This window comes from Rhineura floridana, chromosome 7, assembly GCF_030035675.1.
Source record: "Rhineura floridana isolate rRhiFlo1 chromosome 7, rRhiFlo1.hap2, whole genome shotgun sequence".
Taxonomy (NCBI): Eukaryota; Metazoa; Chordata; class Lepidosauria; order Squamata; family Rhineuridae; genus Rhineura; species Rhineura floridana.
Genome location: NC_084486.1, coordinates 84,256,638 through 84,281,312, shown reverse-complemented (window position 1 = coordinate 84,281,312; position 24,675 = coordinate 84,256,638). Strand labels below are relative to the sequence as shown.

At 42.3% G+C, this 24,675-nt stretch overlaps 2 protein-coding genes across 2 annotated transcripts in view; one reads left to right on the top strand and one right to left on the bottom strand.

Annotated features, from left to right (window-relative positions):
* ARL3 (ADP ribosylation factor like GTPase 3) overlaps window positions 1-11,785 on the bottom strand; it is a 43,327-nt gene extending 31,542 nt beyond the window's left edge. The window contains exon 1 of the mRNA XM_061636150.1: window positions 11,678-11,785. Within this exon, the coding sequence (XP_061492134.1) occupies window positions 11,678-11,680 (3 nt within the window). The 5' untranslated portion in view covers window positions 11,681-11,785. The remainder of the gene's footprint in view (window positions 1-11,677) is intronic.
* Window positions 11,786-11,884: 99 nt separating this feature from the next.
* SFXN2 (sideroflexin 2) overlaps window positions 11,885-24,675 on the top strand; it is a 41,679-nt gene continuing 28,888 nt past the window's right edge. Inside the window, 3 exon segments of the mRNA XM_061636149.1 lie at window positions 11,885-11,978; window positions 15,937-16,004; window positions 17,031-17,112. Coding sequence (XP_061492133.1) covers window positions 11,917-11,978; window positions 15,937-16,004; window positions 17,031-17,112 — 212 coding nt within the window. The 5' untranslated portion in view covers window positions 11,885-11,916.

Here is a 24,675-nt window from a genome sequence, read left to right as displayed (position 1 = left end):
TTCCATAATAAATACTTAGAAGTTCATCAGTAGGTAAGTTGATGTGATGTGGAAAAGGAAAGGTCCCCTAATAGTAGAATGTTTGAAAATTACTGATCTACAGAAAGCTTGTCTTCTGGCTATCTCAACAGCTGTAACTGATTTATACCCAGAACTGAATTGGGGGCGGGGGCGGGGGGGATCAGATAAAGTTCTCTGAAGACCAATGGTGATATTAAAATCTTTCTTTTCCACCACCACTGCATCAGCTGAATCACATCCAAAGAAGTTTTTCTGAATGGAAAAGAGTCTTTTGGCTCCTCTGTGTTGGCCACTGTGAACTATCAAAAAAAGTTTGCTCAATCCTTTGCTGATAAAATGCTTAGATCAACTCTCACTTGGATGCCACAGTTCAAGTAGAGTCTGTTCTGGAGGTGTCACAACCCCTTATTTGTTGCAGTTGCTCTAAACACAGGTCTAGTTTTTCACGAGTGCTGGCAAGTTGCTTGGAACTGTGAGGGTAACCACAGGAAGTTTGGACCCTTGCCCCTCATGGCTGGAGAAGATCAGCAAGGGACAAGTAGTCTTTGGCTGGTTTAAATGCCTATCTGGATGAGAGTGATGTCCCATCATAAGAGCTGCTGGATCAGACCAAAGGCCTATGTAGACCAGCATCCTGTTTCCCATAGAGGCCAACCAGATGCTTATTGGAATCTTACATAGAAGACTTGAGGGCCAAAGCCCTGTTCCACTGTTGTTCCCCAGTAAATAGTATTCACAGCATTGTGCCTATGATCATGGAGCCATGATGACTAGTAGCCATTGATAGTCTTATACTCTGTGAATTTGTGTAATCTTATTTTAAAGCCATTTGATAAGATGGGAGCCATCACTTGCTTTCCAGAACAATATCTGTGTTGGTTTGTTGTACAATAAATAAATAAATATTTGTATATTTATTTGGAAATGATCCTGTCAAACTCAGCGGCACTTATTTCTGCACAGATCTGCATGAGATTGGGAATTCTAATCTGACGCAGCCATTGTGAAAATTGGAGCAAGGCTGTCTTTATTCTGGAGTATTCCAAAACATTTTTGACTCTGCCCCACCCATCATCAGCTCTGGCCCTACCCACCACCAGTATGTGGCCCCTGATACATTACTCCCTGTAGAATACTGGCCATGAACAGAAAAAAGGTTGCCCATCCCTGGTTAGAGAGACTGAACTTATTTTCACAGAAGACATGTCAATTTTTCTTCAGCAAGAGTTGTCCTTCTCTATGCTTGCTGATTTTAATAATGCTTTCCACTAATTTATCCAAAGCAGCTGTTAAGATAAATGGGCTGTAATTTCCTGAATCCCCACTCAGTCCCTTTAAAAAAATTGGTAGTACACTGGCCACCTTCCAATCCTCAGGTATGGAGGCCAAGCTTAGGGACAAATTATATATTTTTGTTAGAATATCAGAAATTTCACACTGACCTGGTGATTTGTTGATTTTTGTCAATAAGATTCAGAACTTCATCTCCTGTCATAACTATTTGCCTTAGTTGTTTAGACTCCCTTCCTGAAAGCTAAAGGCAGAGGTATATGCCCAGCATCTCCCATAGCAAACATGCAAAGAATTCATTCACCACCTCTGCAATCTCCTTTTCTTCCTTTAACACACCTTTAACTTCATCATCCAATATCTTCTTAGCCAGTTTCCTGATTAAAAGATATTCATTTTTAATTGTTCTTAAAGTTTTTTTAATGATACACTTCTCAAAAACTTTTTTTGCATCCCTTAATCCCGTTGTTCACATATGACACTAAAACCATGGCTTAGAGTGAATGAGCTGGCTCCCAAAGAGGAGATTGTAACTGCTTTGATCTTCCCCAGATTTTTAACTCAGTGCAGTGCAGCAGCTAAGCCAAGGTTTGGCTTAGCATGCTGTCTGAGCCTGGGACCATAGCTAAGAACCACAACCTATAACAGTATGAGAAACCTTGGGCACAGAAAATGGTTAAGAAGGAGAGACCTTAACCACAATATCTGCTTTGGATGACACGCTAATCCAAACTTTAGCTTAGCTGCTATACTGTAACAGTCAAAGTCTGAATAGAAGCAAAATGAATGCAAGCTCTCTCTGGGCTTACCATAACATGCAAACCACGCTACTATCTGCTAGCATTTCTTTTGTACAAGTTTGTGTCCCTTTTTGTTCTCCGTATTTGGGCAAGACTTTCATTTTCTAAAGGAAGCCTTTCCCCCCTACCCCTCTAATAGCCTTCTTCATTGGTTTCCTGTTCAGAAAATGTTGGCTGGCATCCTGGTGAGCAATGTTATCACTAGAACCGGAACACCAAATTCTGACTCTGATCTATGCTACCTCTGTGATGTCACATCACTTAAGTTCTATCTGGCAAATAATGTATAGCCTCTCCCATCTTGAAGGCAGGAGACGGTTTGTTGGAAATTTATGTGAAGGGAATACATAGGGGGGAAAGCTCTCAGTCCAGGGCTCTTAGGAAGGTGCATAAAGTTGCAGTCATAGACAAGCAGAGCCTGTGAGCCTAAGTGCATAGTCCTTAAGGACCAGAAAGTTTATTTGCTCTAGTAAGCATGTGAAATAGAATGATATTAAAGTAATCCTTGATGGCTTACATTACAGTCCAATCTTTTACATGTCTTCTCAGAAATAATTCTGAGTTCAATGGGAGTTACTCTCTGACAAGTATGCAGTCAATCATTCTCTCAGCATGAGAGGTTGTTCTTGTATGTTGTCAGGTGCAAGCATTACTTTTGGGGAGTCCCTGATAATCAAGAAGTCTACGATGGGATGTGTATTCTGCTGTGAAAATATTTTTAAATTGAGATTTAATAAAACTGACTGGGTAAGAGTAAAACACCATAACTCTGCCTACTATGGTGCTGAGGCTGGCGAAGAAGTCCCTCTTCTCTGCCTCCATCACATCCTGAATGGGGAGGATTTCCGTGGACTATTACTGCCTCCTTGGGCTCCTTGTGGGAGGAAGGGTGGGATGTACATTTAATAACTAAATAACTAACACTGGAACAAATCCCATCATTGGTACTTCTCTCCACCCGTCCACTAGGTCTGTACCTGTAGAATGATGCTGGCATCACTCTGTGAGCAGAAGCCAACAGGGCTGATGGACATCTCCATCCAATCCAACCCTCACCTCGCTCAGCATAAGTGGGCTTTGGATTGCAGCCTTAGTCACACTTCTGTAGGTTGCAAGGTAAGCTGCAGTGTACAGCAGCTGTCTTCATGGGAGTGTTCGCACCCATTATTCAGGAGGCCCGGTATGCACGCTCCCTACTGTCACTAATGCAATTACGCCTTACAGCACATCTTATAACTAGAATTCCAGAGCCCTGGAGAGGGAGGACCCCATGCAAGGAACACTAAAAAATCACACTGAAAATAACTTATTAAGAGAACTTATTAGTAGAACTAATTAAGAGTAAGGACCTTCCCTCAAGGATGAACACAAAACCCTTCTTGTACTCCATACACTCATGCATGGGGACCTCTCCCCTACAAAGGAAGTACATGAAATTCCTCATGCACTCATTCCTCATGGTGGGAAAAAGGAAAATCCTATCAGTACTATCACAGGAACATAGGAATCTGCCTTGTACTGAGTCAGACCACTGGCCCATTTTGGCCCATTATTGTCTACACTGACTGGGAGTGGCTCTCCAGGGTTTCAGACAGGGATCTCGCCCAGTCCTACCTGGAGATGCCAGGGATTGAACCTGGGACCTTCTGCAAAGCAGATGCTCTACCACTGACACCCTTCCTCTCCTTGGTTTCAGGGGTAAAAACTGTAGGGGCCTGTAAAAGGAATCCCCAGGTAGAATTACAGTAGGGCCCCGCTTTCCGGCGCTTCATTTCTTGGCGCTTCACTAATGTGGCGGTTTTGAATTGTATCCATGTTCCAGCTTGTTCCAGTTTTGCGGCGATTTTGCAGCATGATGCAAAGAGCTTGGAAAAGAGAGTCACTGAGTGCACAAATTGATGGTGCCCGACGCCCTGAATGCGTCGTCAGAGCTTGGAAACGTTCCTTTTTTAAACTACAGTTGGGCTGATGGGAGCTGTAGTTGAAACAAGGAACGTTTCCAAGCTCTGACAACACGCTCAGCAGCTGAGTCCGAGAAGGGTATCCGGCACCATTTTATTGTCAAGGGGGGTGGCGGAGGGCAAGCAAGTGAACAGGCAGGGGGGAGGGTGAGCAGGCAAGGGAGGATGAGCAAGGGAGGCGGCAGAGTCTGAGCAAGCGCATGAGTGAAGAGGCAGGGGGGAGAGAGAGCAGACAAGGGGGGAATAAGTGAGGGAGGCGGCGGAGAGCGAGCAAAAAGGCAGGGGGGAGCGCGAGTGGGCAAGGGGGGACGAGCGAGGGAGGTGGCGGAGGGCGAGCGAGCAGGCACGGGTGGGGGGGCAGCTCCCTCCCTGCGATCTGTGGCAGGGAGCCTGCCGTGGAAGGGGAGCACTACTCCCCCACCATAATGAGGGCGAGTGAGCGGGGGGGGGAGAAGGCGATGCACAGAAGAGCGGAACATCGATCAGCTGTTGCAGGGGGAGCTTCAGGGGCCAAGTGCTGTCAGCTGGAGCTCCCTGCCCTACAGCTGATTGATGTTCCACTTTTTGGTGGTTTTCGCTTTTCGGTGGGGGTCTGGTCCCTAACCTGCTGTATAAGTGGGGCCCTACTGTAGTGGTTTAGTCACTTCCAGTTCATGTTCAGTCTTATGCCCTGTCCCCCCACTTTTTCTCTGACAAATTAATTCAGCAGCTTGACTTAAATTCTTTACTGCCCCAAATCTTGAGACCTACCACCTTGATAAGTGGGGCCCTACTGTAGTGGTTTAGTCACTTCCAGTTCTTACGCCCTGTCCCCCCACTTTTCTCTGACACCTCTCTTTCCCTTCTCCATTTTTGTTACTTTCGTACTTGGTTTTGCAAGGGCTACAAGGGAACTCATAACTTCCCAGTGCTTGTGTTCCCCCTTTATAGTTTTCACCAACGAAAGTCCTATGCCATATGGGTTTTAAGGGGACCTACGAGATCTCAGCTTTCCCTAGGTTCCCCCATCATAATTTCTGTATGTATAGATAATAAGCTGTGGTTAGTTATCTAAAAAGTAGAGCAAACTAGCTATACACATTCACAAAGAACAGCTCATGAAATCCTAATGCTCTGGTGCAAAGGATAACCTTCACAATCATAGTAGACCTTTAGAAAACAACCCCCTTCTACCCCTTTTGCCTTGGAACAGGTAGTATCTGTGCTCTGGTTTTCTTTCCCTCTGTTTCCTTTCCTCTATGGCCACATCTGCACCATACATTTAAAGTGCTGTTATACCACTTTAATAGTCATGGTTTCCTCCAAAGCATCCTGGGAACTGTAGGTTGTTAAGGGTGCTGAAAATTGTTAGGAGACCTCTATTTCCTTCACAGAGCTACATTCCGAGTTCCCTTGAAAGAGGATTGAGTGTTTTGTGCTGTCTGTAAATTATCCTAAATACCAGGACATTTTAAAAAATAGCCATGAAAGGTTGTCAGAGTAGGCAAAAACAACACCACATTCCTTATGTTCCATATATACAACTACGGAACATCTTTAATGTGATTTTATCACATTAACCCTCCAGCAACTACTGTTATAAATTATATAACTTCAGCAAAAACTATGCTGAAGCAAGAGGGATGATTTAGGCTGATAATGCACTACTGGTGTAAGTTATTTGGTCATAACCACACACTTGATGAGTAACAGATACTTGAGGAGCAACAGATATTTCACAAAGGCCATAAAGGGAACTACTAACATAAACTCAATAATCTTGGACATGATCCAGCCAAACATTATTAAAATTGGGACACTGAGATCTGGTGGGGACACTCCTTGATGCTGCTGTATTTGTCTGGAATTCAGTGTGCAGCAATCTGACAGAGGTCTTTCCCGATACAGGCCGCCACCCAACTATGGAATGCCCTTCCCCTTCACATAGATCTGCCATTACCATTATGAGTCTTCATCACCAGTTAAAACACTAATCTTTTTTGTCCAGGAAAGAAAACTTTGGCTGAATGTTTTTTCTTCTACACTTTGCACTTTGTATCTTTATGTATACTAAATGCTGTGGATTGTCTGGTGTAGACTTTAACTGTTGATGCAGGATTTTAATTGTTCAGAATGCTTTAACTGTTGTTGTAAATCACTTTGGTAAGCATATTGCCTGAAAAGCAGTCTATAAATATAATTAATAATAACAACAAAAATAGTTGGAAGAGTTATAAACTTGTACTTAGTTATATGTTGAAATCAGTGGAAGTTAAAAATAATTTGGGATGGATCATGTCCCCTTTCTATAGCATGTTTAAGGCTGCAAAGTATTTCATGGTAAATATTTATTTCAAAGTTAACAAGCCTGTGAGCACTAATACAGGAATGAGGGCTGAGAACAATTAAGTTGCCCAAGATCAGCAAGAGAGTCAAATAAGGACTTGAACTCAGGTTGTCACGATCTAAATATGTCATAGTCCAAGTCTATCCATTACTAGATCACTCTGTCTCTTGAGATCTCTCAAGAATGCCACATATGGGCGGAAGTAACGAGTAGGGTACTTGGATGAGGTACACAGCACACGTATCAAATTTGCAGATGATATAAAATTGGGGGGCATAGCTAATACCGTGGAAGACAGAAACAAAATTCAAAGGGACCTTGATAGGCTGGAGCATTGGGCTGAAAACAACAGAATGAAATTCAACAGGGATAAATGCAAAGTTCTACACTTAGGAAAAAGAAACCAAATGCACAGTTATAAGATGGGGGATACTTGGCTCAGCAATACAACATGTGAGAAGGATCTTGGAATTGTCATTGATCACAAGCTGAATATGAGCCAACAGTGCGATGTGGCTGCAAAAAAGGCAAATGCTATATTAGGCTGCATTAACAGAAGTATAGTTTCCAATTTGTGTGAAGTATTAGTTCCCCTCTATTTAGCACTGGTTAGGCCTCATCTTGAATACTGCATCCAGTTCTGGTCTCCACACTTCAAGAAGGATGCAGACAAACTGGAACAGGTTCAGAGGAGGGCAACAAGGATGATCAGGGGACTGGAAACAAAGTCCTATGAGGAGAGACTGAAAGAACTGGGCATGTTTAGCCTGGAGAAGACTGAGGGAAAATATGATAGTACTTTTCAAGTACATGAAAGGTTGTCACATAGAGGAGGGCCGGGATCTCTTCTCGATCATCCAAGAGTGTAAGACACGGAATAACGGGTTCAAGTTGCAGGAAGCTAGATTTCAACAGGACATCAGAAAAAACTTCCTAACTGTTAGAGTCATACAACAATGGAATCAATTACCTAGAGAGGTAGTGGGCTCTCCGACACTGGAGGCAGCTGGACAGCCATCTGTCGGGAATGCTTTGATTTGGATTCCTGCATTGAGCAGGGGGTTGGATTTGATGGCCTTATAGGCCCCTTCCAATTCTACTATTCTATTATTCTATCTCCAAAAGCAAAGCATTAACAGGAAGCACCAGATTTGCAAAGTTTCTTTGAATATGTTATGTATGGGAATTTAGTGTTAAAAAAAAGTTTTAAATAACTGCAATCCAACTGCTTTAAAATCTGTTCTGCTTTTAACTCTACACTGTATCAGTTTTCTAGCTGTAATCAGTGTCTCATAACTGTTGAATATATGTACAGGATAAATGCAAAAGATTTTAAACATATAATTAGGGGCAAGCACAGTGAGAAACAGAATAATAAATGCCTGTATTTTTACCATAGTGACCCATATAAGAAATACCACAAAGAGAATCCCCATACACGCTATTAACTAGTATTACAGAGGCTTTCCAATCACTAAAGAGTAGAAAGCGAAATCCCATTAGAGAAGTAAATATCTGATGTTTAGCTGGATTAGCCATAAGGCTTTAATAATGAATTTAGAGAGCAAGTCCAAAGAAATCTGCCTTTGGTAACTAGCAAATGTTTACTTAGTTGATGGGGTATTTGTTTAAAGATCAAGTACAGCTGTCCAGCAACATAGTCACTGAAGTTGCTTCCCCAATAGTGGATCATCATGGCATTCACCATTCTCCTTGTCCCAGAACTATTAGCCTTAGTATCAACTGTGATTACACAGCATATTCTCTCCAGCAGCCTTATTTTCTTGCCCTAGAATGTGGGATTAGGATGGAGGAAACCTACGCCACATCAGTCTAGCACAGCTCTGGCTGAACTAGAGTGGAGAACAAGAAGGAAATAATTCTGTATACAGTTCTACTTGCTGCATCTCAAAAAAAGAGGACACAGCAGAACTGCAGAAAGTAGAGAAAAGAACAGTTATAACCACCAAGCTGAAGCATTTCCCTTACAACCAGAGCCTATAAGTGGCTGGGTCTTTTTAGCTGGGAATTGTCTTTGCTCAATTAACAAATGGACAACTGTAAGATGTGGTGATTGCTAGCTTAGGCTGCAATCCAATACACACTTACCTAGGAGTAAGTCCTATTGAACCCAATCAAGCTTACTTCTGAGTATATATATATTGGATTGCAGCCTTAAAGGGAGAATCTGTGGCAACAGGACTGGCAAATTCCAATCCCGGCTGGCCTTGTCTTTGCCAGGCAGATGGTGGTACAGGTGGTTATGTGGACGGAAGGAAAAGAAGTCCACCAGTTCTAGGGCTGGTGTACTTTCCCCCCTTTTCAGGGGAGATATCATGGGAATGTGAGGAGATTTGGATCTTCTAAAATGCTCTGTTTGCCCTCTCTGTTGTCCGAGCACCCACAGCAGAGGGACAACAGTGTGGCCTTTTACATGGCAGCTGGGAGGGGACTTCTAAGGGCGGATATCCCTTCTTGCTGGCAGAGAAGGAGATGTGCAAAATCCTTTGCCACTTGGGATGTCTTCCTGGAAATCACAGAATTGCACCCATAGGTGACTTTAAAAGGTTAGACAAATTTCTGGAGGACAGGGCTATAGTTATTAATAGCATTTTAAAAATCACCTGAATGTTCAGAGCCTGGACCTACGATTATCAAATGCTGGGGACAAAGAGCTAGGACATCCTGCTTGAAAGCTTCCTGCTTGAAAGCTTCCTGTGGTTGGCCACTGATAGTGTACCAGACTAGACAGATTTTAATTTTGCTGTCCTGGGCTCCTGCTGGGAGGAAGGGCAGGATATAAATCAAATAATAAATAAATAAAATTTATTTATTTATTTTCTTATGGAAGTTACTTGGGACAAAAATATAGAGGCATTTATGCAATATTTGACAGATAGATTTCTAATACCTAATGGCCCATTGTGCAATTGGTTTACAAAACTGTGGGCCGAAGGCTGCGTGAAGTGAATCTGTCATGATGTTAGTAAACTAGGTGACGCCCCGATAATACCTGATTATCTTGTTCCTGCGTCTTAAGGTTTGAGCTACATACAATGCTGGTACTAAATGCATCAGTGTCATAACATTATGTAAACAAGCCCTGAACAGCTATAAAGAGTAACAATTACCATACAGCTACACATGTTTTTGTCAAAATACTGAAAAGTGCAGAAGCTCCCCCATTTACTCAACCTTGAAATTATGAACAGTATTTGGGTGTCAGCCTATGCAATCTGCATACCTGTACACAACTGAGATATAACTTTCAAATCACTGTTTCTGAGGACTACTATATTAATTATGAGTAATGATTTTGAATACTCAACCTCAGGCAAATCTATGAATAAATCTATGGTGTGTCTGCACTTGGAATAAAGTGTACCGTTTTGGTCCCCTCAGAAAGGATATTGTTATGAGCGTGGGGGTTGGGATGGATGATTCCTGTGGGTCACCTTTCCAGCCTCTGATTTGGAATCCTGTGCCTTGGAATGAGGAACTCTCTGCTGGTCAAATGAGTCTTTTGTTAACCAAATAGATTGGCCAGGTAAGATAATGGGCCGATCAGTTGCCTAGCAACGGTGAATGGGCCAGGGAGATCCTTTTGTCATTGAAACTCTTCAGGAGAGCCTCCTTCCCCCCCTCCTGGAACCCAGGAGAGTTTTGTGTTTTTAGTGTGTTCTAGAGAATGGCTGGGGCTGCAGGCACGCAGAGAGGCTATCCCTCTGCACCATGGCTTTAGGATGCCTCTTGCAACCCAGATGGAAAAGCTGGATATTGGACTGCTGATGCATTGAACCCCTCCATCCTTGAGCTCAGGTTGGAATGTGTGTAAATAAATAAACCATATTTCATAAAGACACCATAGTCTCCGCTGACCTTCTACCCCAAAGGAAACCAAACCCTGGATAAGCACAGGGACCCCCGAAATCTCACCGCTCGGAGATTGGGGGAGGCACACAACAATATGATCAAGGGCTGGAGCAGAACTGCAATGACTTTACAATGTTTGGGGGTTTTTGTTTAGAAAGGTGAGTAAGGGGACATGACACAGGTGTATAAGATTATGCAAAGCGAGAAGAAAGTGGATAGGGAGAGGTTGTTCCTCTGTTACACAATACTAAAACCAAGGATCATCCAATGAAGCTGAATGGTGGAAGACTCAAGACAGACAAAAAGAAGTACTTATTGACACAATGCATAGTTGAACTATGGAATTTGCTACCACAAGATGTAGTTATGGCTGCCTACTGGTTGGCTTTAAAAGAGAACTGATACAAATTCATGGAGAATAAGGCTAACAATGGCTATACACTACTTCCAGAATCAGAGGCAATGTGCCTCTAAATACTGTACCAGTTACAGGAGGAACACAACTGGCAGAGTGCTATTGCATTTACGTTCCACTTGTGGGCTTCCCATTTGGTTGGCCACTGTTGGAACAGAATGCAGGACTAGAGGAGCTTTTGGTCTGATCCAGCCTTAATTTCTCAGATTAACATTTGCTGCTGATCAAGTAAGCCAGTAAGGAGGTGGACACAAGGTAAAAGATCTGTGACCACCAGAATCAGAAAAATGCTGCAATATGTATGTCCTTCTCTTACATATACTTAAAGCCAACTAGCAAGATGGATTTGACTTCTATTTTACATTTTCCCCATCTGTGAGAAAAGCCAGGGCCTCCTCATGACCCAAATCCACCTCTAAAACTAAAACCCCCACTCAGAATGTCACAAATCCCTCCTCAACCTGTCCTGCTTAAAGTTGCCACGTGTCGTTATAAAATAATAAAGAGATCACTCCTTGAATGGTAACATCTCAGTCTCACAGAAGATTACAGGGGAAAGGTGTTACAATTCTTTACATAAAGGAATACTGAGTCCTGATTACACTCTCATAGCTTCAGAGAGTACAACCAATGACTTGCCATTTTAAAATAATAAAACGATTAAGGGTCCTTCGTTCTGATTTTACTTTAATTGTCTAAAACGGGCAATCTCAACCTTCTCTCAATTACTATCGTCCTGAGTGACTCTTTCAGCCGCTCCAGGAACGCGACTCACCCCCCCCCGAAATCAGGCCCATTCAGTCTCCTCATCCATCCCTTCAGAGTAGCATCCCACCCCCGCGCGCGCCCTCTACACCGATCACACCGCTGCCACAGGGCGGACTCCTTTAGCCCAGGGTAGGGGTGGGGGTGAGGGTAGGCACTGTACTTCCCCTTTCCACAACACTCTACGGGCCCCCTGGCCTTCTCCCCCTCCCAATCTCTCACTCACCATCCTCTACGCGGCTCCCGGTTACCATGGGCAACTGCGTCATGCGCGCGCGTACTGCGTTCCTCTTACGTAAAGCGTCAGCCCCGAGTTTGACGCTAGAAACCCCGCCCACTATCCTTTAAAAAAAATAATCCTCTCATTCTTCGTTTGGCGCATGCGATCTATGTGCATTGGGGTCGACCCATGCATCGACGCGACTAATCAGCCTCTCATTGGCTGAGAAGGGCCACGCGTCCTAGATGGGGGGGGACAGGTACCCATGTGCACTAGAAAGGAAGGCGGTACTGCTCTGTAGTACTCGGTAAGCCGCAGGTAGGAGCAGCTTCGCGATCACCACGAGGAGTTAGGGCTGTTTGTAGAGAAAACCACGGAGGCGAGCTTTCTTTGCCAGGGAATGCAGATCACACTGGGAATGGAAAGATAAGATGTGGCAGAAGGGAAGTTCTACAAGAGACGAGGAGTGTGTGGTGCTGCTCTCTTAGCTGCAAAGTGTCAATGACGCTCTGGCGGTTTCTGCAGTATTAGGTGGAAAAGCTTTTTTTTTTAATGCTGTTTATTTTGAGTTTAGGCTTGCGGGTGCGAAGGGGTTGTAACGCAAAAGATGTGAAGTGGAATGGTTCAGCAGTGAAGCCAGGCGTTGTCGTGGTGAGTGGTGCGAGAAAAGAGCCTTGTCGAAGGTTGATTCGACAGAGGATGAAGTAGCTCTTCGGGTGTGCGAACAGCGGCCTGCCAAATGCTTCAGGGAAGCTCACAAGCAGTACATAATGGGAATAGGTATCCCCAGTTGTTTGTGCTCTCAGCTGGTAATTAGAGATAAACGGCGTTATAGTTAATAGGCTTGCCTACACTTGATGACACAGTATTGTTCTCGAAGTAAGAGCTGGGGAAGCAGAAGGGGTAGTATGATGAGAAGCCACTGACTGCCAAGTTAAATTGTAAGGTGATGAATAACGTATTTGCTGGCAGATCCTGAGACCACTGTTGTTGTTTTTTTACCATCTGTGGCCCTGTCAATTAGGTATTAATGCATCTTTTGCATCATGTAACAACCAGGTTTCCTTTTTATGCACTTCATGTATTTTATATATTTACAACAAGTCTCTGTACATTATGTTGACTTATCTGCACCTTGGACAAAATGCACTCTAATGGCTTGATTTGCACTTTCATTCCTCAGGCTAGCAGAGGAACTTATTTTGTGGTATGTAGGCTGTTGGTAGGAGGATTATGTGCCTGAGCAGAGGGGGATGGGGAGAGTTACAGAGGTCCACCCTTACCAGTTAGTTGGAATGGGAAGATGTGGTGTTGTTGGTGGACTGTTAATGTCAGTGGAGGAGAGGAGATGCAGAAATTTACTCTCTGTGCTACCCCCTCATTTATTGAGTCTTGGATTACCATGGTAGCCAACCCTTTCACCTCCTGGTGGTGTTCATGAATGCCAAGTCAACCATTCAATATTTCGTTGTGAATGAGCAGGCTGACTTGAAGTGTATAACTGAGTCCTGGGTAGGGGAGCTGGGTGTACCAAATCTGACCAGCTCTGCCTGCTTGGATACTCTTTACAGCATCCTTTTTGGTCAAGGTGTGTGTGCTACAGTTTCCTATAAAGATTCCATCTCTCTCACCAGAAGGCCAGTCCACTTGTGAGCCAGAAGCTTATGCACCCAGTGATGGACCGGAAAGACAGAAAAAGGATGTCGTTGTATCACCCACCCAGCTGCCCAACAACCTCCTTGATTGAGCTGGTAAAGGTGGTTTCCGGTGTGGTGCTGGAGAAGCCCAGGACTATAGTCCTGGCAGACTTCTACACTCATGTTGGGGTGCTTTGGTTGGGCAGGCTCAGGACTTCCATGGCAACCCTGAGGCTGTCTCAGTGTATTGCTGACCATGTTCACTATAGGGTGGACTAGGAGAGAATCCATAGCAGAGTGAGTGAGTTACCCCATTGTCATGTATAGATCACTCCCTGGTGAGGTTTGGATTGGCCGTGGACTAACCCCCTCTGCAGTGGTGGGGGACTGATTGGGATGGCCCGCTCCTGGAGGCTTTTAGAATCTGAAGGATTTCTGAATTCTCTGAGGGATTTTCTGACTGGGAGTCTCACTCCTGAGCACCCGTTCCAGCTGTGTGGAGCCCAGAAGGCCCCTGGGTTTTCTGAGGAACTTCAGGCAATGAAATGGGCTGGATGATGGCTAGAGTGCAGGTGACACAAGAACGAACCCATAATTGTGCCTACACAAATGTGGTGGTGAACCACCCAGCAGAATCCTTTTGGGTGATGGACTGGTTGAATCCAGTTCAGAGGGAGGACCTGCTGACCACTCAGAAGAGCACTGTGATGGTTTTATGAAGCACTTTGAGGGCCGTTGCTTGCATCTGTGCAGAACTAGATGCCACAAGTGCAGCAAGTCCAGATGAGGTGTTCAGAGCATCATATGGTCATGATTTGTGTGACTGGTTTCAGTTATTGTGGCCTGAGGATGTTAAAAGGGTGCTTGCAGGTCAGTCACATAGCCTCTGGACCCTTGCCCCTCATGGCTTGTTAGATCTAGCAAGGAGGAATTGATTGGGTGGGTCCATGGAGCAGTAAATACCTCTTTGAGGAGGAAGCAGTGCCTGCTGCTTTGAAAAAGCAGTGGCGTGGCCCTTCTTGAAGAGTCCTTCCATGGACCTAGAGGTTTTAGATCATTGCTCCTTTGGGAGGAAGGGCAGGTTGCAAATCTAATAAAATTGCTGTTGCAAATATCCCTTTCCTGGGCAAGGTGACTGAGAGGGTGCAGATGTTTCAGGATGAAGCAAATTATCACAATCCATTCCAGTCTGGCTTTAGGCCTCGGTACAATATTGAAACAGTTGTGGCCATACTTATTCATTGTTTTTCAGGAGAGGGATGAGCAGAGTGCTACTTTATTGATTATCCTCAACTTCTTAGTGGCTTTCAATACCATTGTCCATGGTTTTCTCCCAGAGTAGTGCTTTGGGTTGGGAATGAGTTGCACTATACTGCAGTGGTTCTGCTCTTACTGAGGAACTGCTGCTTGCTCCTGTGACAGTTCTGTGGAGTCCCACAGATTCCACTAATGTTAATTAATACTGAGACATCTATTTGAAACTGCTGAGGAGGTGTCAGCCAGGGATTTGGAGTGCAGTGTCACCAAAATGCAGATGACACCCAGCTCTCTCTCTCCATTCAATCTGAATCAAGAGGAGCCATGCAGGTTCTTTGACCAGACCACGGTGGCAGTGATGGGCTGTATGGGGCCAATAAACTGAAGTTGAATCCAAATAAGAGGAAGGCTCTGTAGGTAGGTGGTTCTTGGGTCTGAGAAGTAGACAAATGGTCTGTTCTGGATGGGGTAGCACTCCCCTTGAAGGAACAAGTATGTAGTCTGAGGGATACTCCTGGATTTCATGCTGTTGCTGGAGGCCCAAATGGCTTCAGTGGCAATGTTCCTATATTCATTTATGGCTGAATCAGCAGCTACCACCTTTCTTGGACCAGGGTAACCTGACTACATTAACTCATGCTCTGATAAGCTCCCCATTGGAGGTACCCTTGAAGATAGTCCAGAGGCTATGGCTAGTGCAGAATGCAGCTGCCATTTACTATCTGGAGCCAAAAGAGTGGGATCCTATTGCACTGACCTGAAAGCAGTAGACTGGCTGCCACTGAGCTACTGGGCCAATTCAAGGTGTTGGTACTCATGTACAAAGCTCTGAATGATTCAGGACCCAAGTATTTGAAGTAACACCTTCCCAATACCACCCAACCTGGGTTTGGAGATCTACAGGAGAGGCCCTGCTTATAGTACCCTTGGTGAGTATTATCCAGGGAACCACTATACAAACAGGGCCTTCTCAATGATGGAATCTCAGTCACAGAACTCCCCTCCACCCTGGTGGAGATCAGGTTATCCCCTGCTTTGTCTGAAATTTGATGGCAGTTAACTCACTTGTTCCTGCAAGCCTTTGAAACTTAGTAGAATTGGCCAAAACTGCTTAATTGTTGTTAGGTCTTGCGTTGTATTTTTATTTTACTGTGAATTGTTACTTGATTTGTTTTAATGTTGGATTTTCAAATAGTTGTAAGTCACATGGTTCTTGCAATACTGTGTATAAGCACAATAAATAAATACATATGGCATCTAGGGATGGGATCCGTTGGCCGGTGCCAGTTTGAAAGCATTCTGTCAGCCTAACAGGCTGGTATCAATTCTAGTTTGTTCTTTGCTTGCTAACTGCTGCTTTTACTTATCCAGGTGTTTTCTCCTCGCAAAAAATATTGGAAGTACGAGATATTGCATTGTTGGAAAAGTTAGCACACAAGGTAAAGTTGGCCAGGGGGATAAAAAAGAAAGACACATTCATTTATTTTGTTTCCTTTGAAAAAGGAAAACTGGAGACAAGTCCCTAACCCTTTTACAAGACTTTAGATGATGTGACAATTTTTCATGTTCTAGAACAGGAACTTTGGAAATCCTCTCTAGTTGATACACTTTAATGTGAATGTAAAATATTAGAGTGTGGGAGGCGGGAGAGGATGGGGTTTTATCTGATCTGATTATGTTTTGAAAACTTAATTAAAAACAATATTTTGAAAGGAAATTGATAACTTTAAGAGGAAATATCAATAAATGAAAATAAATATTGATAAAATTATTCTTAATGTCAGTATTTTAGAAGTGGAGTTTTTTAAAAAAAAGACCTGTTTGCAAAAATAGCAGTAGAAAATAGCTACATAAAAAGCCAATCTGCAATGATAGCAAATAAGTGAATAAATTGAAAATTTAGTACCAGATCTGAATTGGGTGGAATTCTAGCACATCCTTAGTGGTATCTGACAATGAGTAAGCTGATATGGTGACACAGAATGTTTAGTTGTTCAGGAAACAAAATGGTTTGCAGTTCAGATTCTGTAAAAGAATGGAAAGCTGTCAGTTTGGCTGGGGTTATAACCCTACACAGTGGGTGGTTAAGGACTGCTAAGATGTCTAGGATATAGGGAAACATCTCCCTCCCTAGTAAGTGAGGCGGGGGGGGGAGGACTTAACCAGAAGGGTTGTTCTGAACATATTTTAAGATTGGGGCAGAGCTGCAAGGGCATGGAGAGAGGGGTGCTAAGATGGGTTAAGGAAGTTGGACAAAGTAAGCTATCTAAAAAGGAGGAATTTGGGAAAACCATGCATGTTAGAGATGTGAAGTTGAGGAAAATATGAGCCAAAGTGAAAGTGATACCCCTTGGGGACTTCAGTTTATTTGCTTCCACTGTGGAAACTCTCTGATTTCTATCTTTGTGTGTGTTTTATCCAGTTATCACTCTATAAAGGGACCCATCTCTTTCCATGATTGTCAGGTTTTCCTAGAAGTCCAGACCAAGTCCAGTGCATCTACCAGATCAGCCTTGCATCTTTGATTTCCTCAAAGAATTCTAAAAGGTTGGTAAGGCAAAACCTTCCTTTGGAGAAAAAAAAAAGACCGATTATTTCTTTGCGATGTGTGAGAGGCTAGGTAGTGTGGGACTAGCAACTTAGAGGTGCTAGACTTATCTAATGTGATGGGAAAAGGGAAAAATTTGCAGCAGAGAATAGAATGTTAGCCCAGAGAGCATATTAAGCAAACAAATGTGGGATGCTAAAAGGTAAAGGTAAAGGTGTCCCCGCACTTGTAGTGCGAGTCGTTTCTGACTCTTAGGGTGACGTCTTGCATCGTTTACTAGGCAGACCATATATATGGGGTGGGATTGCCAGTTCCTTCCCCAGCCGTTCTTTACCCCCCAGCGTATGCTGGGTACTCATTTTACCGACCACGGATGGATGGAAGGCTGAGTGGACCTCGACTGCTTTTACCGGAGATTCGACTTCCTCCTTCCGTTGGAATCGAACTCCGCCGTGAGCAGAGCTTTGGCTGCGTTACCGCCGCTTACCACTCTGCACCACAGAGGATGGTATGCTAGGCTGAGTAAAATAAATAAATAAATTGTCCATTCAGTCTGACCAATCTCATCTTGTGTGTCTGATTATAGTCCTCCAGAGAAGATTCTGAAAAGTGCTATAGAAATCATAGCACAATTATCCTGTATATGTCAGGGAAACAGCACATCAGCAACTGCGTTAACTGCTAGAGAACCGAAGGGCACTGAAATGTAGAGTGTGTTGAAAATGTATATATGCAAAGGGTCCTAACATAATACTTCATTCTCTATTAATACACTGATCGATCCTCCATCCTTATGTTTAGGAACCCCCAGCAAGAGGTTGCACACTCTAAAAAAGTTTCTGGATATTGAGGGAGCCATTTATGAAGAATGGGCAAACAAAATGTAGTGGAGTATATGTAGCACTGACATCAGTGGGGTTTTGGATGAAGCTGAGGTCAATGCTGGATTATTTTACAACTGAAAAGCCTAACATGCATACAGATGTGCTTACAGGAGCCATTGTGACTTTTTCCACTGCAGAATGAGCTCTGCCTCTTCCCTCTGCCCCACCATCACCACCGCAATGACTTTGCTTCTCCAGTGAGGTACACCTGGTTCTGAATCTAGCACGAACCCAGGCAGGCTTTAGAGTTAAAATTGGTGTTTCCAAGCACTGGGCGTGGTTATACAATTAAATGTTTATTTGCTTCATTAAGTGCTTGAGACCCTGCTCCAGGCAGGGGAGAGGCTTCATGATTGTCACCAGGGCCAGTTGCTCCTGAACTTTTTGATGAAGGATGTACACCTAGCCAAAACTGGATGAATACAAATCCATAGTAGACTCACCGCTCAAATAGGTACATCTGTATGTACCTTAAAATGTAATCTTAAAGAAGGAATTGTGGTGTGATAGTGGTGACATGCCAGTGCTTTGTTTTAATAGGTGCTGGTTCTGTCTTAAAGCATCTTAGCCCTGATCCTTGCAGTTGATTATTCCAGAGCACTAAAGACCCAGCATAAATTGGTTGGAATTCTTAATTTCACCAGTTACATCCTACACACTCAAGCACCATATTGTCTAGACTTGGTGGCTTCAACTTGCTTATTAAAACCAAAATGTGTGTGTGTGTATACACACACACACATGCACATGTTAGTTAGTTTTAATTTTGTATAGAAGGTTTGAAAATTGTAGCATGTGGTGCGATCTGTTGCAGGTGGCAGGTGGATCCCTGGCAATAGGAGCACCTGAACAATAAGGTTTCAGTGGCATTAAGGAAGAGTTTGGAGTAAAGAGCTGAATCTTTAGCAACAGGACTTTGATCTACTTGCTCAGCAGTTGGCTAAAATCCCTAAACTCGTTTCTGTTTGCATCTCCAACTGTTCTACTCACCCACACTAATATCTCTAATTTTTTCATGCTTTCTTGATATTGTCCAGCACTGTTAAATATTCTCTCATTCCTTTACAGTATTTTGGTAAGCCCAGGATACTTCACAACCTCTGGTAAGCTCACCCTTGTGATTGTGGTGTGCAACTGGCTATGTCTCAAAGGTGGGAAAGCTGAGATCTGGAAAAGGCTATATTTTGCTCAGCAGATGCACACAGATAAATACTGGAGCTGATGATGAAATCTAAGAATATCCTTTTCTAAACATTTCCTTTAAACAAAATTAAGGTCAGAATGAAGAATTGGACTTTCTGTCCCTCTTCTAGGGGTTTTCTGTCCTGTCTAGTTTAATTTAGATGTCATGCAAACAGTGGTGTGTTTGGGTTTGCTTCAATTTCTTATAGCTAAAAATTAATTGCCACTAATGTATTTTTTGCTTTCAGTGTCTAGCCCTGCTTTCCTCCAGTTCTCCCACTTATAGTCCCAGCCAAAATCCCTTTAACTATATGTATATCCTCCTGTTTTTTTTCCTGGAGGCCCCCCCAGTTAGATGACAGTCCTGTACTAAACAGACGGCTATCCATTAACAGAAGGAGATGAATATTTATTCAGAGGTCAAGGGCACTGTATGCCTATATGCACTTCAATCTGTTTTGTCTTAATCATGCCTTTGGAGATCTAATTATTCTGTAACCACAAGGGTAAGCCATATTGCTGAGCAAGGTATCTTGACTTAAACTACCAGTTAAATATTGTACACGACTATTAATTGTAAAAATCTTGGATACCTTTTATTCTTGTGTTCTCCATCCTGCATGTCGTGTTCATGTCAGATGAGAGTATTGGGAGACATCCAGAACCTTAAGAGTCAGCTATAGCTTATATTCTTCCAAGTGAGGGAGATTTTTACTTGGGCAAGAGTGAAATGGTTTGCAGATGCCTTCTAGCATTCTTAAACGTACTGTTACTTTTTATTAGCCTCCTACCACTTTGAAAAGAAAACCAACAGCTTTTGTTTGGAACAGCCTATATTAAGATGCTGAATTGGGGTGGGAACATTGGGTTGTCGCCAACTAAGTACAACCAAATTAGAACCATTGAAATTAATGAACCTAAATTAGTCATTTCATTAACTTCAGTGGGTCTACTCTGAGTAGGACTAGCATTGACTAGAACCCCTTTACTATTCTTTATCCTTCTAGTATTGTTCTTGCAACTCTGTGGGATAAGTTTAGTTTTGTTCCTGTACTGCTAGTGGAAAACTGAAGTTTTCAGTTTTGCCCAAATCCATACAACAAATCTGCAAGCAAATGGAGGTACAACTCTTGGCAGTATTCTCCCTCATTACTACCTATTCATCTGTGCTTCAAATATAGTCATCTGCCCTTCTTGGTAATTAAAAGATGCATATTGCCTTATGACTGAAGTTGCTTGGAGAACGGGAAAGCAACAAGTTCACTCACAAAAATAAAAACAAACCTTTAACAAACCTTTTGGTGATGACTTGTACACACATTATATTTCAGTATTCGGTTGAACCAACTTATTTGTTGTATGAAGCTGTTGGATACAGTAACATGTGAATTTTAGAATGAATTCATACTGTTGCCACAATGTCATGTGACAGTAAGCCTTTTAAGAGAGCCTAGAATTTGATACATACTTACAAGAGAATAATGGGGCTTGCTTCTGAGTACATATGTATAGGAAGGAAGGAATGTATGAGTTTTGCCATGACTTTAGCCTGACAGTGATAGAAGAAACCACATTAGCTTATCTGGCAATAAATTATGATGGTCTCCCAGACATCCTGAAATTATGCAATGTAGGTAATTAAAGGTGTGTGTGTATGTGCCAAATGAGAACACCTTTCAAACTACAAGTGAACTATAAGAAAATCTTACAGAAAGATAGAGAATTTTCTATGAAGTTTAGTGTACAAACCCACCCACCCCATACATTTGTAGTAAATGAGAACGGCAAGCCATTGCTTCGGACAAAGTTTTCTGTTCTTTCATATCTGGGAGCTTGAACTTTCAACTAACATTGAGTTCATTATTTTCTGCTGGGGATTTCATTGTTACCGCAGGGTGCTTCATGTGCTGATTTAACCCACACGTTATATTCTTTTCCTCCCCTGCTCCACATCTTGTTCTGAGCCCTTTCTTCTGAAGAAGAGCTCTGTGCATCTCAAATATGTCCATGGGTATGTTTCCCTCGAGAAATATAAGTCTGGAGAGACCATCCTAACTTCCTTTTTAAGAGTTATTGTCATAGGAGCTTTCCTGCATGATCAATGGGATATTTTCCCTTCAACACAGGAAAAGTGCTGCTGTGGCATATAATATGCAACTATTAAAGTATGTATTGCCAAGAGTGTACAGTTACACATTTTCTGCCTCCAGTGGTGGAAAAAAATTATAGGCAAATGGTTCCTAGACTGAATGAAGATAGCCTCTTACTTTTGTAGCCTCATTTGCAGGCTGTGAAATCTGTGTCCAGATTGGGGCAATTTCTGTGGGAGGCGAGACTTCTCACTGACTTTTGTTGGGTGTTTTATGGCAATAGCAGTATTTCCTTTTTTTAAAGAAAAATTGGCACTATTGCGAGTGACAGTAGTGTACTTATGTTCCATCTCCTCTGCACATCCCCCCAAAGAAAAAGCAGTGGCCCTGGAATGGTGCTGTGTTATGCTGGTGGTCTGCCTCTTCCTATTTTCTTTTGTACTGATTAGTCTTGAAGTGATTAGCTGCTTGGTAATGCTAACTTCTGTGATAACTGCCTGCTTTCCTGTTTGTTAAATTTCAAATGCTTAAATATAGTATTGGGAATTATGAACTGATGTACAAAAGTTGCATCATATGCTGCAGTATCCTCTGCTACCATGAAGAAAGGTGGTGGAGGTCCATAACTATATACAAAATTTGCAACAGTACCACTAGCATGGCAATATAGAGCTCCTTCCTAATAACAAACTGCTATGAGTGATGATAGTCCTGGACTTAATTTTGTATGTACTCTATACATTAACCAAATTCTCTGTATGAGAATTTTTTAAAATCAGCTCGTTATAAAACTTGCAGCAATACCAGAGTGTGTTTCTATGTTCTGTTGATATGTTGCTTTGATCCAGAGTTAAGGCCCTGTCTGGGTGAGATTATTCCTTTAGGTACATTAACATTACTGCATCATAATTTTTTTAATACATGGAAAAACTATTCCTTTACTTCTAGCTTTCCCTGTAACCAAGCAAAATTTGTCATCAGTGTTTGCCTGTTAGAAAGTATTTTAAAAAGTACAGAAAGTGTACAGCAGTATGTTTATAAACAGAAGCAATATTAAATCTTTTGTTGCTTGCATTCATTTATTTTGATTACATTTTGTATAACTCTAATCCCTAACTGGGGACCTTTTCTGAGGTATGAAATATTGTTCAGAGTTTTTTCTTCATAGTCTTAGTTAGGTTAAGTCCCATCCATTCAGATCTTATGGTTTTATTTAGTTATTTATTACATTTATACCCCGCCTTTCTTTCACCATAGAACCCAAGGTGACATACATGCGGTTCCAGGCGCTGACCAGACCCAGACCTGCTTAGCTTCAGCAAGGTGGTGGCCTTATGTCCCTTCAGACCATAGCCTGATTTTACTGAATTCCTTAACCAAAGTTGGAATTTTTCCTAAAGAATCCAAAAGATAATGTACAAATAGAGCTATAATCAGTGCATAAGTTGATTTTAAACTCCTCCTGATCTGCCTTAACCCCATGGATTTCTTTACTCAGAGCAGAGTCTTGGACATAGGAACTGTAATTGTTCCTGAGACTTCCAGATAATTGGTGATGCATTATACCTGGTAAGGACACAGTCCAGTATTTGCATAAGAGCTAGCTCCTGATTATGGTCAGTCCTAACTCTGCAATAATACTAAGCGGGACTGCTGTTTAATATTTTAACAGAGCATGCATAGCACTTCTTTGGAATGTATAGCTATTACTTTAGCAAAGATTGTGCTCTAGATTCCATAGATGCTGAGTGTTTGATATGTGAACAACAGGGTAATAAAATGCACCCTCACCCCAGTGCGTAATATATTTCTGTGGCTGAAGATTCACAGTGTGATCCAATTCATGTCAAAGTTCATAGGCTGAACAAATAAATAGCTTATTCTTTGAAGAGTGGGATTCTCACAGAATTCCCAGCTTCTTTTCAGTGTCGTCTTAGTAGTGTTACTTTGAATTGCTATCAGTACTTCTTATATAAAGTATCCCAACTTTGGGTCATATACCAATCGTACCTCATCAGCCAAGCTTGCATCTTATGCCTCCTCCCCGCCCCAGATTATCAAGCTGTAAAGAACAACTCTCTTGGAATACCGTTGATTTTTCTAGTCTTTCTCTTCCAACCAGTCCTGGGGCTAAACTCGCAGACTAGTTTGCAGCCTAGATGCCATTTCATTATATAAACCCCATCTACCTACCCCTCAAGCTAGACCAAAAAATTATCCTGCATTTATTTTAATCAAATGTCTTTTGAGGCACTCCTAATTTTTTGTATGTTTCAAATAATAGGTTTCTAATTTATCTAACTTGGTAGGACTGCAGCAAGTTTTACATCAAAAGCTGTTTTAGTTGCCGTAGTGCCACCTTGATATGATAGCTATGCTGAATGAGTGGCACATGAGTGACATCTGTATCCATACTGGAGCCCTGAATGTTTATGGTAAAAGAACCATAGCTGGATAACCACTAGTTGCCTAATGTGCACAATTTAAGTATTGCAAATATAGAAGAGTGGGATTTAAATATGGGATGTAAATATCTGAAATAAGATGTAATATTGCCATATCTTTAAAAATGTGCGTGTCACATCTTAATGTCTTACTGCCTGGTCACGACTACAATTTTGTTGGGCTAGGTGGTTGAGCAGTTGCATGAGTTCCTGGAGGATATGGGTTATCTGGATCCACTTCAGTCTGGGTTGAGGGAGGGGTGGTTTTGGGATTGAATTGGGTTTAGTCATCCTGATGGATGAGTTGTATCAAGAGCAAGACGGGGAGTGCGACTCTGTTCTTGCTTCTTGATCTTTTGGTGACTTTTTGTACCACTAACAATGGCATCCTCTTGGACCGGCTCTATGAGATGGGTATTGGAGGCACTGTTTTACAGTGGATTCTGTTTGAAGTTTCCTGTTGAACTTCAGGCACTTAACAAAGATTTTTGTATTCCAGCAGGCATTTTAAGGAAGTTCTGTTTTTATGATCAGTTTTAATTTATTTTAGCCATTGCATGCTTTTTGAAACTTTCATGAACACTGTTCACAAATTTTGGTGATTAAGTGGTATATAAATACAGTGCCTTGCAAAAGTAATCAGACCCCTGACCAATGGTCCCACATTACTGAATTACAAATGGTACATTGTAATTTCTTTCTGTATGATATTTTATTTTGAAATACTGAAGCTCAAAATCAATTATTGTAAGGTGACATTAGCTTTATGTTGGGGAAATGCTTTTAAGAAATATAGAAAACTGAAACATGTTGCTTGCATAAGTATTCAACCCCTGTGCTGTGGAAGCTCCCAGTTTACACAGATGAAAAAACTGCCCTATCAAGGACACAGTTACCTTACCATTGGTCTCCACCTGTGAACCATTAAAGTTGCTGTCACATTGTCAGGATAAAACCCCCAC